This window comes from Crocuta crocuta, unplaced genomic scaffold (assembly GCF_008692635.1).
Source record: "Crocuta crocuta isolate KB4526 unplaced genomic scaffold, BGI_CrCroc_1.0 scaffold30, whole genome shotgun sequence".
Classification (NCBI taxonomy): domain Eukaryota; kingdom Metazoa; phylum Chordata; class Mammalia; order Carnivora; family Hyaenidae; genus Crocuta; species Crocuta crocuta.
Window position 1 is genome coordinate 5,742,082 of NW_027528345.1, and position 19,567 is coordinate 5,761,648.

A 19,567-nucleotide genomic window follows, 5' to 3' on the forward strand; every position below is an offset into this window, starting at 1 on the left:
GCTCAAGGGTGGGGGCAGGAAGAGGCTCAGCCCCTCCTTCCAGCACTTTCCCTTTGTAGATTCAAATAAAGAAAAGTAACAGGCTTGGTTCTCTCTGACTTCTTTCCCAGAACAACAACCTTCTTACTATTCACCAGTATTTATATTTGGATAAAGAGCTAAAGCTGAAGTTACAGAGGGAAAATAGAAAGCAGACTGAAAAACAGGGCTGCTTGGAGTTGCACAAAACTCTGCTGAAGCAAGCCTGAAAGCACTGAATAAAGAACACCAAAAACCGACTAGCCACATGCACTCCTTTTGTTCATTTCAATCTTGGCAGAGTAAAATTCAGCAGTTGTGTTATGTGTTTTCCCTTCCAAGGACTTTAGAAACAAGTGATTAATCTCTTTAAACTGTTCTCAGTAAAGAATATATTTTGTTAATTTTATGTCATTACAAAGGCTATCGAGCAAGAGTTGCCAAGACAGGATGGGTACAGGGTATAAGAGGAGGGCTCAGGTTTTACTTTTAAAAAGTAAAAACTATACAGCTTAACCTATACTACACTGAAATGAAGTTCTCATAAAATATAGCAACGATAATACTGAGTAAACTAAGATAAGAAAATGAGACTGTTTCCTTCCCCTCAGATGTAATAGTGAGACTCTCTCAGTCTCTCTCTCTCTCATAGCTATTTGCTTCTCTCAGCACATACAAATTTCTGAACAATCTAAACAAGTCAGTTAATGATTATTAAATTTATTTTAAATGTTATTTTTTCTTTTATAAATAAATTTTTGCAAACTTTTCAAAAGCATATTTCCTGAAATTTAAAAAAAAATTTTTTTCATGTTTTATTTATTTCTGAGAGAGAGAGAGACAGCATGAGCAGGGGAGGGACAGAGAGAGAGAGGCACAGAATCCAAAGCAGTCTCCAAGCTCTGAGCTGGCTGTCAGCACAGAGCCCGACACGGGGCTCGAACCCACGAACCGTGAGATCATGACCTGAGCCGAAGTTGGATGCTTAACCGACTGAGCCACCCAGGTGTCCCTCCTGAAATATTTTTACTGACTGGTTTTTAAATTGTGCATATGGAGACATGTTCCCAAATAATCTTTAAGAAAGAGCCTAAGTGTCCATCAACAGATGAATGGATCAAGAAGATGTGGTTTATCTACACCATGGAATACTACATGGCAATGAGAAACAATGAAATCTGGCCATGTGTAGCAACATGGATGGACCTTGAGGGTGTTATGCTGAGCGAAATAAGTCAGGCAGAGAAGGACAAATACCATATGTCTGCACGTATAGGAGGATTAGGAGGAACTTGACGGAGGAACAAGGGGGAGAAGAAGGGCGGAAATGGTGGGGGAAAGGGAGAGAGGCAAACCATGAGAGACTCTTGAATGCTGACAAAAACTGAGGACTGATGGATGTGGGGGGGAGGGGGGGATGGGCATGGAGGAGGACACTTGTGGGGATGAGCACTGAGTGTTATGTGGAAACTAATTTGACAATAAACTATTTGCAAAAAAAAAAAAATAAAGTCTAAGAACTAAAATTCGAGAACACACACACACAAAAAAAGAATACTTACCATATGAACTAAATTCTTATTTCCCTTAGGGGAAAAAAAAATTCTGTAGATGTTTACAGAAAATTTCTTGCTGGCTCTTGTAAAAATGCTGAATTCATCAGAATTAGAAGTGCCCCGAATACAAACAGAGGCACAAATCCTCTATATTCCATGGCACTCATATCACTGAATATAAGCACAAAGACAAAGTCACTTTATCCTTAATGCTTTTAATGACAGAAAATGAAAGGCTCAAATAAATTATTTTGGCATTTCTTCAGTAATATTGTGGTCCCTTCACTGATTACTTACTTGTAACTTTCACTACTATATATGAGACAAACACAATCAATTTTCAATCATTAACACCAAAGTCTGCCAGAAGCACTTTGCATTAATAAATCTCAAAATATTTTACCATTTCATTAAATCTAACTGCATGTTGTTGGGAAGATTTCAAGCACTGTCTGATTTAGTAGGCAGCTTACTGTTGGTAACAGAGACAAATGGTAAAATCAGAATTAAAATTCACTACTTCTGACTAATGCATCTATCATGATGGTCCATTATTCCAATCAGCCTGTCTCTAATAAAATTGACATCACTTAATGCAGATCTATTATATTCAGGGGTAACAATGTAAAAATAAATGTGGAAAGAATAAAAGAAGTTAGAGCAAAAAGTCTGATCCTGCTATTGTCGTGTTAGGAATATAAGCCCTATAAAGGGCTTCTCCTCCTCCTGCCCCAACTATGTACAAAGAAAACTATAGAACATCACCACAAGGTTTTAGGGACTAAGAAAAGTTCAAGGAAAAACTCAAATTCCTCCTCACCAAGGAAATTAGCTAGTGACGTGTGTAAGAAAATTGCATTCAGTCCTTCCTGGTTCAGCCGAACTTACTTAACCAGGCTAATATGCTTTCCTGAAATGGACTGGCTTCAATGTAAAGTCTAATAAAATTAAATATAAATGAGCTCCTGAGGGAATTACATCAATGGACTACAAAGCGACTTTCTGATTGTTCCCTGATAACTCATCACCCTCACCAGAGCAGGAGATGGCAACAGTTAAAGGAGCAGGGTGAACAAAAGCCCTAGCAAAGGCAACCGTTCACTCTCTCCCCTCCTTCCCTCTCCCCTTCCACTGCCTCCCCTATTTCTCTCTCCTCCCATGTACATGGATGATTATACTGCATTTATGTAGTCCCATATACTCTACAAATTTTCTAACAACTCAGTTTATATAGGTTACTATTCCTTTGCACAAAAATAGGTAAATTTTAAATGTTCCTTTTAACAAGAATTTAAAGACAGTCTTTTAAAGTGTAAGTAGCAGAAATGCAACAATCTGTTATTGAACACAGGACATAGGACGCGTTTCAGGCCAGCTACGAATTGAGAGAGCATCTCCTGACTACAGAAGTGAACCGCAGAGCTACTAAAAGGCAAAACAGTTTTCTCACTCAGTAGTGTGAGCCTTTTTTTATGAATTAACACCATGGCCCCCTTTACAATGGATGGTCCTATGACAACATGGACCTCTGTGGTTTGAGCTAATGGAGTTGGTGTAGCATCTGCTACTGAAGGTCACTTGGATCATAGATCTCCTTGGTCATCTGGCTGCATGTGAACCATCCTTAACCTATTTTTGGAGGCATCTGTATCAAGTAGTGTAATGAGAGAATGCCTACCCCTAAATTTCATATATATCTTTCCTACTACTATCACTATACAGAACAGATTCCTCCAAGAAAAAATAATCCTATTGAATACAAGTAGAGCACTTTTAAATGGAAAACAACCGATCACGAGACTATAGAAGGTACTGTACCTATTTGCTTCATTCTAAAAGCGATTTAGCTTGCCCAGATCAAACCAATGACAGGTGCATATTTATTAATATAAAGCTTTAGTTTTGCAAAAACAAAAAGTATTCATCATGAAAGTTATGCTCACATTTGCATTCCTTGCAGCACTTGCCATCCACGTATGCAGGAGCCGACTTCAGTGGGCAGTCAGGAATTGGGCAGATCAGAGTTTCACACTGGATGGTTCCATTCTGAGAAGAAAATAATATTTAAAGAATTTCAAAAATGCAGTTTGATAGCCTGGAAGTATTTTTTAATCTGTTTCTTAGGTTTCAAACTCTTCACATAAAATGTCATAAATAGCACTATTTTCTGTGGTTATTATTACCCAGTAAAACCCATGATACAGAGACCCACGGGAATATAGATTGGGTCCTAACACAGTGGGTACCTGGCTCCCATCTTGTGTCCAGTGACGATCCTAAATACTCTAGATAGAGTTCCCCTTCCATGATGAGGTGGATGAGAACATGGGTGGAGGGAAGAGCACACACACCGACAGTGAAATAGGAAGCAATGGGTCAGCCTAGTGTCTACCCAGATTACCCACTAAATGAGCACCGACACACCAGATTTCTGGAATGGCTGCTGCAGACCCACTCTCAGGACCTAGAATCTTCCCGTGGACGGTTAAGCACTACCACAAGGCAGTGCTGACAAGCACCACAAGAAGTACCACACTGCAAACAGTATGTCAGGAAATTTATTCCCAGGAGGTCATCCGGGCAGCTAGCTGTTTCTCTACTCACCTCACTGACCTCACTATACACACCTTGTGTTTTATTCAATTCAGTTTTTGTCCCCCATGTAACAAATTGGGAAGCCTTTACTGTATTTGCAAAGTGCTATAATTTGAGTAGGACCAGAATATGTTTCTGAACAGAAATTACATAATGCATGCACACACATGCACACACATAGGACTATTTCAGAGGGATCTTTGACTTTTTAACATGCACAATATTCTGTTTTTGAACAAATTTGGTGAACTTGGAGAAATGTCTTTTTATAGGCTAATTCACACAGACCTCTGGCTTCTTTCCAGTAAATGAGTTTTAGCAGATGAATTCAGGTGAAATTTAAAAGTTCAAAACCAAACTAGTCTTGAATTTTTCTCTGAAAATAAACCTATTTTTGAAATAATAGCACACTAAATATTTCTACTTTATTAGTATGCAATTAGAGAAATCATATTTCTTTAAATCCTCTAATTTTTATTCCACTGATTAGTAAGCTTTTAAAGATTATCTTATTTATTTAAATTCCATTAATTGTTGGCATGGCCCAATCTCGTCACAATATCTCATGCTGCACAGAATTTAGTTTTATTAAAGGCATTAATAAACACATGGGGGGGGAAATCCCTCAAAATGTTAAGAATAACAGATAGAATCCTTTGAGAATCACCATTACCAATCCAATCTAAATTGCTAACTTCATGTGCGTACCAATAAACTTAAACTTTATAGCATTGCTAAACCATAATCCTCTTTATAGGCTAGAAAGTGTCTTTAATAATGCAACACACAGTTCTTTAGGTTTGACCCGGTTTGCTGGCACTTTAGTGTTGTGTCTTGAGGAAATGGGTCTTGAAATTTTCATGATTACATTGTTTTAATAAATTTTTAAAGAGTCGGGGCATCTGAGTTCCCTTAGTCTGAACTCCAGCGGAAACCCTACCAGGCATGTGCAGTTCTTACAGCCGTCTGTCCAGGACTCAAATTCTCGGTAGGTGGTTCCCTTCATGGTGCAGGTCCTTTCACAATAGCACTGATCCAATCTATTCATTCGCTGCTCAGCTCGAGACAGCTGTGGCACAAAGGAGTTCATGTTGTTCACCATTCCAGCAACACAGAAATGCAAAATACATCAGGAAGCATCTCATTTTTTTTTCAGCGTATAGCAGTAATGTTAGTTGTGCCCATCTACTATTTGGCAAATATATTTAAGCCTAAAATTTAAAAGAAAAATGTCCCCCCCTCTTTTTCTTATGGTAAATTTGGCTCCTGCCTTTTGGGGGAAAAACAGGCATAATTTATAGGATATGAATGAAGGCTAAGTAAAAATGGCATCATTCCCAATGCAGAAAAGCATTTTCCACTTTTAAAAATGTCTCATTTCATGAATATATTTACTCAATGAAATGAAAAAAAAAAAAAAACAAATTTCAGAACTTATATTGTGTCAGAAACAAATCACACTACAACTTGCAGGTTCACAGTAACTACTACGCTAGATGAAACACAATCTGGTGAAATTGCAGGTAAACTTGAAACATGCACAGGACAGTGAATAATCCTACAACAGCAATACTGTGGTAGAAAGCATTTGTGAAACAATTTCTTTGCCAAAATTCTAGTGTCCATATTCTTTACAAAGCCCCCTCACCTCTGTCCTTACAAAGAAAAATTAAATAAAAATAAATAATGAAAACTAAAATAAACAATAAATCCAAATTTTAAAAAAGACATATTACTTTCATCTACCCAAATTATGTTCTACAGTCAAGTTCAAGAAGGGAAACATTACAAGACAGACTCACCAAGATCCCTGAACATATCGTATAAATAAGCTGTAATAAGCAGTATAAAAACCAGGTAATCGGTCTCATTTGTGATTTACTGAATCATTTGCTATACAGGTGGCTAGGGTTTGAGTATTTATAAGCCCTTTCTTATCTAAATACGATGCTAGCTAACAATATATTAGTATAAGAAAAGTCACAAAGGTGAACATTTGTGGTTATAAAAAACAAACTATAAAGAACCTCAAGGATTTTGAGCTCCCCACACTATATTTCTAAGTAGCTTTTACCTTGGCTGATGTTTTGGCTAAAATGTCCTGCAGCTCCATGATTTTCTGCACAAGCCCATGGAAGTCATTGCAGGTTGGACAGGCTGGAATTACAAACACTACATTGGTCAAGTTGTATTTATAAGGAGGTCAATCTAGTTAAGTCTATGCTGACAACTAATATAATGGAACTCCAATTTCAAACTGACATTCTGGACAAAATTAAGCAAGAAGCACACTTTTCATCACACAGTGCAAGAACTAATGGACTTACTGCGATTAAGATCGGGGCACTGAGCGATAAATCCTTGGGGCATGACAAGTAATTGCACATCTTGCATTATACCCTGTGTGCGAAAAATTTTTAAAAAGACATATTACTTTCATCTACCCAAATTATGTTTTACAGTCAAGTTCATGAAGGAAAACATTACAAGATAGATTCACCAAGATCCCTGAACAAAATCTTTTTGAATACATTACTTCTACTCCAAACCAAAGGGAAAGAAATACATCAGGCAAAATAGATGATTATCCACGTATTCTCCTATTGATAATATTTTTAAAGCCTTAAGATTAAATGTCAAGATACAATTAAGAGGGAATAGTCATGTTGTTTTGAGAAGTTATTTTTAGCCACTGGAGAAAGGCTTGAAAATGACCTTTAAAAACTAACCCGAAAAATCACTTCTGGTTTCAGCAACAGTGAAACAGATAGCAATTTTAAATTAACTGCAATCATCAAAAAAGAAGAGACAGAAAAACTGAGTCGTAAGAGCAATGCTCATTTGAGCATTTCTCCTTTTTCAGTTGGATCTTTCTGAACTAATTTCTCAATTTATTGTTTTAATTTTTTTAAAAATGTTTTTATTTATTTATTTTGAGAGAGAGGAAGGGGCGGAGAAAGAAGTAGAGAGAATCCCAAGCAGGCTCTGCAATGATATGGGGTTCAATCTCACAAACCATGAGATCATTACCTGAGCCCAAATCAAGTGTTAGACGCTTAACTAACTGAGCCACCCAGGTGCCCCCACTAATTTCTCAATTTATAAAGGACAATAGATTCATTATACAGCTGCAGCAAGACTTAGCAAGAAGTCCTTAAAAGTACAGAAAGTTTAGCATGAAATTTTAAAAAATTCCAGCTGGAAAATAAGCCATTTTACATGGAGGGCCACATCACATGTTTACAGGTAGAATTTACATTTATCCTTAGTCACTGAGACTGAATTAGCTTCCACCTTCCTGGGCTCTTAAAGCAAAGGTCAACGGTAGCTCAAAAATGACCTCATCAGACATACTCCAGCTGTCCCTTTCACCTATACCCCTCTTTTCTTTCATCAACTTTATATATATTTTCAATTGATATTTTGTCTTAGTCCTTTGAAAAATGAAAACAGAATCTTTTTTTTTTAATATTTTTTAATGTTTATTATTGAGAGACAGAGTTAGAGCACAAGCATGGGTGGGGCAGAGAGAGAGGGAGACACAGAATCTGAAGCAGGCCCCAGGCTCTGAGCTCATCAGCACAGAGCCTGATGTGGGGCTTGAACTCATGAACTGGGAGATCATGACCTGAGCTGAAGTCAGCCTCCCAACCGACTGAACCAGCCAGGTGCCCCTGCAAACAGAATGTTTAATGACAGGGTGACAGTACCAACATATTCTTAAGATAATTTTTAATGTACCTACAAAATATACTAAATACTGGCTTATATCTCCTACATGCTTAAACTAATTAATAGCATAGTATAAGAAGATTGCCAATGTAAATGATAGATATTTTAGTATAGTCTGTGGAATTGCTGGATCTGTTGTTTGCTCGGAGTTTGGATTAAAGAGGCAACTTCTACACAAGCTGCTATCACTTGGAAACAGCAAAATGAAAACAATGCTACCATGTACAGTTACATAGTCTGTGCACCATAAAACTCCACTGGACACAATTCAGTCTACAATAAAAATTATAACCCTTAGAATAGTACACATAATTGATGTGTGAAAAGGATTCTGAGGCCGCATCCAGACTCCATGGGAAAGACCATCATGATTAAATACAGGCGAGACTTGGCATCTATAGATTTGTCATCTCTAATATGGGAAAGAGGCATACACTTTCTGGATCCATAAGCATGGACTCAATTCTTTATGACTGACTTTGGGGAAGTCACTTAACCCACCCTAAACAAGTCTATGCACATGTAAAAGAGAGAAGAAAAAAGAGCCTACATTAAGGCCAGTAAGACTAAGATTCAAAAATAATATATACAAGGCACCTGGTTTCCAGGTAACTAACAGTGTGAGTAAGTTTTAAAAACACCTTCCCAGGATTACAAACCTTACTTAGAACAGTTTTAAAATTACTGGTACCTATTCCACCCAGAAATCCAGGAGTTGGACACAGAATCTATTATTCTTCAGTTAACAACCATTTGCTGAGCCATTTCTATATTATAGGCGCCATCATAGTCCCTCAGGGAAAATGATTACACGATGGGCTTGTAGTCAAGTAATTTTCTGGACTTTATTTCTTTATCCTCACAATAAAGAAATTTAAATTGGATGCCTTTTAGACAATCTAAAACGATGAAATTCTATGGAGTATGTCTCTAAGTAGACACTAAAAAAAAGATACAAATTATGACTGCTTTCTAGTTTTGACAGATTTGTGCATATATATATATATATATATACCCATTTCAGTTTCTGAATACAGAAAGACCATGAACAGTGAATATTGAAAGTTTTCAACTCGGGGCGCCTGGGTGGCTTAGTCGGTTAAGCGTCCGACTTTTGCTTAGGTCATGATCTCGCGGTTCATGGGTTCGAGCCCAGAGTCGGGCTCTGTGCTGACTGCCAGCTCAGAGCCTGGAGCCTATTTCAGAGTCTGTGTCTCCCTCTCTCTCTGACCCTCCCCTGCTCACGCTGTGTCTCTCTCTCTCTCTCCTAGAAATAAATAAAACATAAAAAAAAAAAAGTTTTCAACTCTGTATTATTAACATTGGTAAAAGTATGATCAAAGGTTATGTTTCAATGGTAGATAGTTTGTATATTAACATCTTATGTTTTTATTACTTTGAATGCCTAATCTCAATAATGATGTTAATTTCCTGATTGCAAATTTGTGATCATCTCTGTCATGTCTAAAGATCAAATTTATTCAGGAAAAAAGAGAAAATAGTGTAGATGCCAGCCATGGCATCTGTAGAGACCACATGGGGAAGAGCCTGGACTCCCACCCTCATCTGGCAGTAACAATGCATACTGCCCCCTTTTCATCACTAGAATAAATAAATAGAATAGAATAAATAAATAGAGTTTATTTATTCTAGAATAGAATAGAATAAGTAAAATGAGTATAAAAAATAGACACAAACAAAACATATATATACAAATCAAATTATTTTGTTTCACACCATAGAGAGCAAAACATAATTTTCCAAACTAATTAGAAAGCATTTATATTTACATATTATAATCCTCCCTTAGCCAAAAAATACCTTAAAATATCCATGTGCATTATTTCTCTGTCCCAGCCAAAATGCTGTGCCCAGAGGCAAGTCTGTGGAGGGCCTTTCCACCACTCTTTCATATATTCTGCAAAAAGGAAACATTACATAATGTGAGTGAACAGTCATTTCATAGACTCTTCCACTCCCTACACCAAGAACACTTCACTTACTTATTGCAGTCAATGTGTAAAACCAAATGTGAAGCACTGATGGCTAAGGAGAGCTTGTGCCACTTATCATCAGCCAAAATGTAAGGAAATACTTCTGTGTGAGGGTGGTGACTGGCTGAGCGGTAGTGCAGTCTGACTTCATTCCGATGGCCACTGCTCTCCAGTTCCAGGTACCTGCATAGAGAAGAAGAGCCATAGAGGACACACTGAAAATGAAGTTCAAAAATTATTGACATGACCTCCATCTGCAGAAAGATGGAGTATATATGATTTCATACTCCTCCCATTGAGTACAGCTAAACATTATATTATAAAACAAACACAAGAAGAATCTAAAAAATGGAATAGGGAAAGAAAATCAGTGAGGGACCTCAGGACTCAAAGTGGTGGTTTCCTAGGTTTTATTTTTGCTTCATATCCCCAGGCTTCGAGCTAAAGAAGCCAGCAACTTGGAAATACTAAGTGATGCAGATCACCTCCTCCCAAAATATATATGTATACACATACACAAACATATATATATTTATACATATATACATACACACACACACACACACACACACACACACACACATATATTCCAACAAAAACTTCCTGTGTCTAACCAAGTACCAGGGAAGGGGAAGGCTAGAAAGAGAAAAACTTTTAGAAAATAATCACTCTATTCCAGACAAACACCACAGAAAACAACTATGGCCCTATCCCCAACCAGGCCAGTAAAGGTTAGTGGTGAGCCTAGATTTCTACCTTCTTGAGGCAGAAATTAGGTACCCAAAACCTCTACTAGGGTGGTGACAGAAAAGCCAAGTAGAGAACCAAGACTTAGACCCAGCCAACCAGTAACGAGAATCCCCAACCATGGCATCTGTAGAGGCCACATGGGGAAGAGCCTGGACTTCCACCCTCATCTGGCAGTAACAAAGAATACTGCCCCCTTTTCACTAGAATTGTCAGACAGACGTAGCAGAGAGTCAGAACTTTTACCCTCACCCAGCAGTAGTGAGACCACCCCACCCACAGTGATAGTAGAGACCACGTGGGGAGTTGGAACTTCCACCCCCATCCAGAAATTATACGAGCTCCCCCTCAGTTCTCAATAAAAGACCAAATGGGGAAACCTCCTCCACCTGGAAGTAACAAGATGACACTTTCCCATCTCCTACCAGACCAATGTCACAGAAAACTACCTAAAACAGGCAACTCAAATAAGATACAAGTCTCAGAACTTATACAAAATGCTTAGTTGTCAAGTGAAAATCATTTGCTATACCAAAAACCAAGAAGGTCTCCAATTTTTTTTAATTTTTTATGTTTATTTATTTTTGAGAGAAGAGACAGACTGTGAGTGGGAGAGGAGCAAAGGGAGAGAGAGAGACACAGAATCCAAAGCAGGCTCTTCAGCACAGAGCCCAACACAGGGCTCAAACCCACAAACCACAAGATCATGACCTGAGCCAAAGTCAGACACCTAACTGACTGAGCCACCCAGATACCCATAGAAGAGCTCCAATTTAATGAAAAAAAGACAGTCAAAAAATATCAACACCATAATTATAGCAATGTTAGAAATGCCTACCAAAGATTTTGAAGACACTTTGATAAAAACAAGTACTTATAAACATATTTGGACAAACTTGAAACAAATGAAAAAACAGAAAGCCTCACCAAACAAATAGAAGAACAAAATAAATATATAAAAAAGAACCAAATAGAAGTTTTAGAACTGAAAAATACAACTAGAATAAAAATCTCAACAGATGGGCTAAACAATTGAAAGGAGGGGACTAAGAAAAGAATTAGCTAAATGAAGATAGAACAAAAATAATTCAATCAGAATGGAGAGAAAAAAAAAAGACTGAAAATAAAATGAACAGTCTCAGAGACCTGAATGACTATAACAAAAGATCTAACATTCATGTAAGTAGAGTCCATAAAAGAGGAAAAAGAGGGTAGACTGAAAAGGTACTAGACAAAATCATGACTGAAAACTTCCCAAACTTGAGAAGAGTCATAAGCTCACAGATTCAAGATTCTAAGAAACCCCCAAACAAGATGAATTAATATAAATACTCATTACCATTAAACTCCTGGAAAAACAAAAAGAAAAAGCACTGAAAGCAGCCAGAAAAAAACTGATGAGTTGTCAATAGGGAAAAACAATTAAAGTGGTAGTGGATTCCTCAGCAGAAACAATGGAAGCCGGAAGAAAGTGCACAATAGTTTTCATGTGATGAAAGAAAAAGCTCTCAGCCCAGAATCTTATACCCACCAAAAACATCTTTCAGAAATGGAAGAAATCAAGACATTCATAAATGAAGGAAAGCTAAGATATTTTGAATCAAGTTTTAAACTTAGATATGTCATGTTTAAGATACTCAACGAACACAGAAGAGGACACATAGAACACTGAGATCTGCAAAGTCTGACGTGGAGAGGAATTGGGAAATCATAGGCGTACAGATTACCTTGAAAGTCATAAAAGCATAGCCATGAAGAAAGCTTGAACATTTTGAGGAGGAACCAGCAAAGTAAACCAATAAGGGTAGCTAATAAGATTAAAGGAGCTACAAATGAGACTGGTGATTTAAAGGCCGAGTGACAAAGAAGCCACCTCAAGAAGAATTGGTAATCAACTGTATCAAATGCTGCCAAGAGGGCCAGGAAGATAAAGTCTTAACCACTGGATTTAGCAAAACAGAGGTCTTTGACAACCCTAAAATTATTTCAGAAAACCACATAGGGAAGAAAGTCGGCTTGAGGTAGGCTCAAGAAAGAATGGGGACACAGAAATAAGAGGCAAACGTAGACATTTTGGAAAAATGGGAAGGTGGCTGTGGAAAAACATGTGGTCAAAGAAGATCTGTCTTTAATTGGTAAGAAATACTACTCATGTTTGTATGTTCCTGGAAATAATCTTGTAGAAGAAGGAAATTAGCTATAATTGGAAGAGAAAATAAACAGAAACTAAAAACAAAACACAGATTAACTAATTAACTATAAAAAAAATAAGAATTTGTCAACAGAAGAGATATGATAAATAAAATCTGGTAATAAATGACATTCTGTAAGACAAGAATGTAGAGAAAAATAAGCAGGCTAATACACTATTAATGCAAAATAAATTGACACAGACTTCTTGAAGGGCAGTTTGGTAACACTATCAACACATTAAATGTGAATACCCTTTAAATCAGTAATTCCAAATCCAGAAATCAATCCTGCAAAATAACAGCACAAATTATCTATGATACACGCAGAAGGTGCTCACTGCAGATTTATTTAAAATAGTAAAAATGTGATAGAATGCCAACGATCCACTCATAGAGCAGTTATGAGACATCCATACCCTGGAACAGTCTACACAAGAATGAAGTTCAAACATAGAACAATGCATAGTTTACTATTAATAAACAAACAAAAAACTACAGAAACCCATTTTGTTTGACAAAACTCTGTGTGTGTGTGTGTGTGTGTGTGTGTGTGTGTGTTTAGAGGAAAAAAAAAGATCAAGAAGGATGCATGCCAAAATGTTAACACTAGTTACCAAAGGGAAGTACAATGAATTAGGAGATGTAAAGAACCTTCTCACGTATTTTTATATCCCTGAATTTTCTTCACTAATTAGATATTACTTCTTTAATGTTTTCACATAAAAGCTCTATTTTAAGACAAAAAAATAAACTATAGTCAAGAATATAAACCATGCTTAGAATGTATCAAGAATAAATAAATCTCCAACTTGTGCGGCTTTTTATACAGAAGACACCAACCAGAGACTCCTCTCTATATTATTTGATAACAAGTATTCATTATCTAATCAATTAAACTGGTAAATTCTATAATGATAGAGAGGTGTTTGCATTGTTTGCTAAATACCATCAGCAAATGCACTGCCCTATCGCTCTACACCTGTTAGTTCTTAACCCACTGAGGAAAGAACCCTACAAGCTGAGGTCAGGCATCCTCTAGATACTATTAGAAATGTCACCTGCAATGGGTTCCTTAACTCGAGGCACTAAAAGTAGCCTTTAATAACCATGAGGCTGACACTATCCCCTACAAACAAGAACCCTGGAGAAGTTAAATATTTTACCATAAGTTACATTTTCATTATCATCCCTCATTCAATTTTTTTAAAAAATGAAATAAACACACAACACACACACACTAATTTCAGTGAAGAGAAAAAATAAATAATGATGTAAAACACCAAGAAGTGTCAGTATATGGATAGTAGTCAATAAATATTAGCTCTCATTAAAAGAAAGGAAAACAGGTTGAAAGAAGTTAATCCAAATCTTTAAAACCAGTCACTGTTAAAATATACAAAACCATATGAAGATGTGAAGTTGCATGAAAATATGATTATTGTAGAGTTATAAGTTACAAAGCATCTTAATGAACACTGGGCATATTTTAATGAATCATTTTTCTAATAACAGCCATATTTATTTCCAGAAGTCCACTGTCTCCCACTGGGTGGTGTCTGGGTGGGAAGCAGACCTGGCTGGCCTCCCCTTCGCTTGGGTCCCCTCCCCAAGGCTCAGCAGAACACAGTGGTTAAACACCTTGGCCCTACAGCCTAAGGAGTAACATTCCAGTACCCCTCTCAGCAATGGAAGCTACTCTACCTCTCTGTACCTCATTGATTACTCAACTATAAAGCAGGGAGGGATGCCTGGCTGGCTCAGTTGGTGAAGCATGGCTCAGGTCATCATCTCATGGTTCATGGGTTCGAGCCCCACATCAGGCTCTGGGATTCTCTCTCTGTCTCCCTCTCTTCCTGCCCCTCCCCCACCTGTGCTCGCTCTCAAAATAAATAAATACACTTTTAAAAAACAAACTATCAAGCAGGGATTTGAACCAGTCTCAATGGACATCTGTAAGGATTTGAATGAGTTAATTTAAGAAAGCACTCAGAATATTACTCAGTACACACAAAATACTCAATAAAGGTATACATGTTAGTTATCTCTTTCAACTCAAAAAGCAAAGGTGTCAAATCTTCCCTCTTCTTTCCCAGAGTGCAGCCAGGGATGGACTGATGTCACACCCTAGCAATCAGGCACTCTTTCTTGAGATTCTTGATGCAGCACAGCAAGGAGCAGAGTGAGAAGGCACCCACTTTGCGCTAAGGCAGCAGTATCCTGGTCAGTTCTGTTCCAGTCACTGTGCAACTTGCTTCCTGTTCTCTGGCCCACCAGAGTGCCTCTGGTTATCACTTGTTCCAAATTCCAATGCCCCAGGCTCCCATCAGTTCCTTAAGCCTGCCCTCCCACCCACTGCCTCCAACGTCACCTTACAGCTAAGAACCTTAACTGATATAATTGTGACCATGGAAAAAACAGAATTAGAATAAAATGTATCAACATCTTTAAAGCAATCATTGAGTGATAGAACCCTGAGTGATTTTTAACCTTCTTTTTATTGTCTTGTTTTCCCCTTTATGTTCAATGAGCATTGATTACCTTAAATTAAAAATCCCATTTTAAATCCTGAGATGATAATTTGTTACACCTGAACATATCATATCTCCCTGATTTGTTACTCATAATTTTGTGAAGTAACTAAAATCGGAAATAAAGTTCACCCTTTATAATAATTTATGCCCTTGTTATTCAAATATCCTTTGCATTGGCAGAAATATAAACTAATTTAAGATTAGGCTTCAGAGAAATAGGCAACAGTGGCAGAACATCATTCATTTTAACAACCTCCCTTATAACTGATGATCAAGGGATGAAAATAAGGTCACGTCTCATCTGACAAAAAGGTTGCACACAACCTGAAATGAGAATTTTTCCATGGCCTTAAATTAAGCTCAAATAGAAGAATGATCAGATCATCTCAGTACAGGTCTGCCTCAACCTGCAAAAGGATTATGTCCTGATAAACCCATCATAAGTTGAAAAGGCATTTAATACACCCACCTCACAGCGCATCATAGCTTAGCCTAGCCTCCCTGAAACGTGCTCAGAACACTTCTATCAGCTTATGGTTGGGCAAAATCATCGAACACAAAGCCCATTTCATAATAAAGTGTTGAATATCTCACACAATTAGTGAATACTGTACTGACAGCAAAAACCAGAACAGTTGTACGGGTATAGAATAATTTTAAGTGGGTGGGTTGTTTACCCCTGTGATTGCATGACAGACTGGGAGCTTTGGCTCACTACCACTGCCCAGGATCATGAGAGAAAATCATGTCACATACCAGGAGCCTGAGAAAAGATCAAAATTACAAACCTGAAGCACAGTTTCTACTGAATGTATAGCACTTTCTCACCACTATAAAATCAAAATGTTGTAAGGCAAACCATCCTAAGTATAGGACTGCCTGTATATCAAGCTAGAAGCCATTTGTTAGTAAAGTCACCTGGTGAAAAGCTACATGCACTTGTAGTGCAAATATATCATTAGTGTAGCTCACAGAAGACACACTTACAAAGGAGTTTATATGTACAGGCTCTGGAATGGAAAACCCAGCTCAGCTTCTCACTACTGCCTATGACACAACTTCTTGCTGCCTCAGTTTCCTCATCTGTAAAATGAGGACTCACTGTGATAATCCATAGAAAGCAGGGCATCTGAAACATAGTAATCATGCAATAAATTGTAACTATTTTATCATCTGTAATACATAAGTCCGATCAGTCACCATTTATAAAGCCCAGCTTCTGAATACCAATTCTGTGAATCACAAGCAATTTGAACACATCTTTCTCAAGTGAAAGAATGCAGAAACCAGGCGAAAGAAGTTACAGGCAAAAACAGAAGATTAATCCACTCATTGAGACTGGTTGACAGCACTGGTATCATAAGGGCTCTTGAATAAACAACAAAATATGAGAAATGGAGTGCGGTGGTAGGGCCAAAATTATGAAGCTCAGCAGCTTGCCCATTTGTTATACAAAATTGACTACACCTTGCACTTCCATTGATTCCCTCAGATGATGAAGGAGATGGAAAGTGGGGGGGAAAAGCATATTTTTTGGCATCCTTCATTAGAACCATATTGATTCTATTTTTGTTAGTTACCTTGTTTTCAAAAGCATTTGGTGATCGGGGCAAGGCAGTATGATGTGGTCATTTAAGAGGCCTCAGAGTTTTACTCTTGTTTTCACTATGATGGTCAAGTGAAAGAAACCTCTCTAAGTGTCAGTTTCCTCTCCAATCAAATAGAGAGAAAAAGAGTTTTAAGCTTATATGGTCATTTTCAGAACTCAACAAAGTAAGAGATGTAAAGTGCTTACTCTGCACCGTTCTTGACAAAGAGTGGGCACGCCATACATGTCATGATTAAGATTTACATTTCCTTTCACATAATATTTAAACATCACTAAATTTTCAGGGTAGATTTGAACTTAAACAAGCATGAATCTCAGACAGAAAGTATTTCAGTGAGAATCTACCCAGTTAACAATGCTTAGAGTCTCAAATATGCTACTCCCATTAAATGCTCACCCAGGTTGAATAAATCCAAAGACCAATAATTCATGATTTACTGAGGCCTGTCATTCCATTTTTATGAAACAAAGACCCTCCTTACAGTGAAGCATAAAGGGAAGAGGATTTTTAAACTACAATTTATTAATGCAAATAATAGAGCAAATATTTACTATGGGCACAGAGTATATTGCAGTGACCAAGGCCAAATAGCGCTAAAGCTTACAGAGTCTAAATAATAAACACATTATTAAGGGAAAGTTAAACTTAGCCATTTCAAAACTAGCAATAATTTTACAATAAAAGTCTTGCTGGAAAGAGAAGAATGTAGCCATATCAGTGAGGAAAACAAAGCTTCTTCGTGAATAATATACCAGAAGCCAAAATTATATAACCAAGGGGAAATATCAGTAGAAAATGGAATTAATTCATGACTGAAGCTCTGGCATCCAACATGGTGGCTTGAATAAAACCCTCTCCATCTTACTAGTCTATACAACTGAGTTTATAATAAAATAAAAGGAAAAATCAGCCATTTAAGAAATTAAGGTAATTTATTATTATTGATGCTGAGGCCAACAAGACACAAAGAAATTCTGAGAAACAACACAATACTTTGAGCCATGATCCTGGAAGGGAGCCTCCTCCTTCACTAAATCCTCTTTAGTGGCCTTGGATGTATTTTTAAAATATCAATTTGAGGCAGGTCTTATATAAAGATAAGAAAGAACAGATACAATAAAGCACTAACAGTAAGTGGGTATTCCACAGCACAAGGATACCCACGAGAGTCACGCAGTTTGAAAGAAACTACTGGATAAAAGGCAGCTCCTACTTAATGCTAGGCTATCATTTTCTCAGCGCTCTTAGCTGTGACTGAGACCATGCAGGTAGAAGTTAGAGCAAGACTGGAAAGAAAGGGTTCAAGGAAGTAGAAGACTCAAAGGAAGTGAGCCTTGCTTATTTTATCAAGAATGAACACAAGAACACACTGTCCTAAGGTTGAGGAAGACTCTCTGGGGAATATGGACTTCTCCGATGACCTGAAAATGCATACACAAAAATGTGTACAAACTTGGCTTGCAGATTCTACAAGGGATTCACAGATCCCAAGAAATCCATTCATGGACTCCAGGCTAACTATTTCTCCATTATAAGAAGACCAAGCAGAATTGGTTACTTGCAAAAACCTGACAGTGTGGTTTTATATACATATATATAGAATTTTTCTGATATAAAATAATAGGTTATAATTAGACAAAAATTCAGAAAATATACAAAAGCATGAAAAATAAAATTAAGATCACTAACGGTCCTGCTGAAAAGAGATGATTAGTATTAACAGTTTTCCCAATATGACTCAGTCCTCTTCTCTTAACCATACACTCAGAACATCTTTCCATGTCAAGTAAATCCATGTCCTTTTTATTACATGCTTTTTTATAGTATAACTGTGCCATAACTTATTTAACATCGAATTTCCTATGACTATTTCCAGTTTTTCATTCCTAATAAAAATTTTTCAATACATGTCAAAACTATACTTCAAAAAATATTTCAATACATATTACTTTGTGCACCTGCACAATTAACTTCTTGGAATAAATAACTATGGATGAAATTTCTGGTTCAAATGTTATATATATTTCAGAGATTTGTTATATTCACTCATTCATTCACTCATTTATTCGTTCAACAAGTATTTTTTGAACAGCAAATGATGCCTAAAGCTAGTAAAAAGGAGGAAATATTAAAGATTAAAGCAGAAATAAATGATACAGAAACTATAAAAAACAGTAGAACATATCATAGAGACCAGGAGCTGGTTCTTTGAAAAAATTAATAAAATTGATAAGCCTCTAGCCAGACTTATCAAAAAGAGAAGGACCTAAATAAATAAGATTACAAATAAGGAAGGAGAAATACAAACAATTATAAGGAAAACTATATGCCCTGTCTTGTTCCTGACTGTGGAGGAAAAGCGTTCAGTTTGTCCCCATGTAGGATGATATTAGCAGCAGGTTTTTCATATATGGCCTATACTATGGTGGGGTATGTTCTCTTTAAACCTATTTTGTTGACGGTTTTTATCATGAATGGATGTTGTACTTTGTCAAATGCTTGTTTGCATCTACTAAAATGATTATATGGTTCTTATCTTTTCTTTTATTGATGTGGTGTATTGTGTTGATTGATTTGTGAATACTGAACAAC

General features: G+C 37.0%; 1 protein-coding gene across 2 annotated transcripts in view; it reads right to left on the bottom strand.

The window, feature by feature from the left end:
* NELL2 (neural EGFL like 2) overlaps positions 1-19,567 on the bottom strand; it is a 324,036-nt gene that overhangs the window by 226,767 nt on the left and 77,702 nt on the right. For both annotated transcript variants that reach the window (XM_077753241.1, XM_077753240.1), the window contains exons 4-9: positions 9,905-10,078; positions 9,723-9,819; positions 6,497-6,569; positions 6,244-6,326; positions 5,110-5,238; positions 3,518-3,620 (exon numbers count right to left, since the gene is read on the bottom strand). In XM_077753241.1, coding sequence (XP_077609367.1) covers positions 3,518-3,620; positions 5,110-5,238; positions 6,244-6,326; positions 6,497-6,569; positions 9,723-9,819; positions 9,905-10,078 — 659 coding nt within the window. The remainder of the gene's footprint in view (positions 1-3,517; positions 3,621-5,109; positions 5,239-6,243; positions 6,327-6,496; positions 6,570-9,722; positions 9,820-9,904; positions 10,079-19,567) is intronic.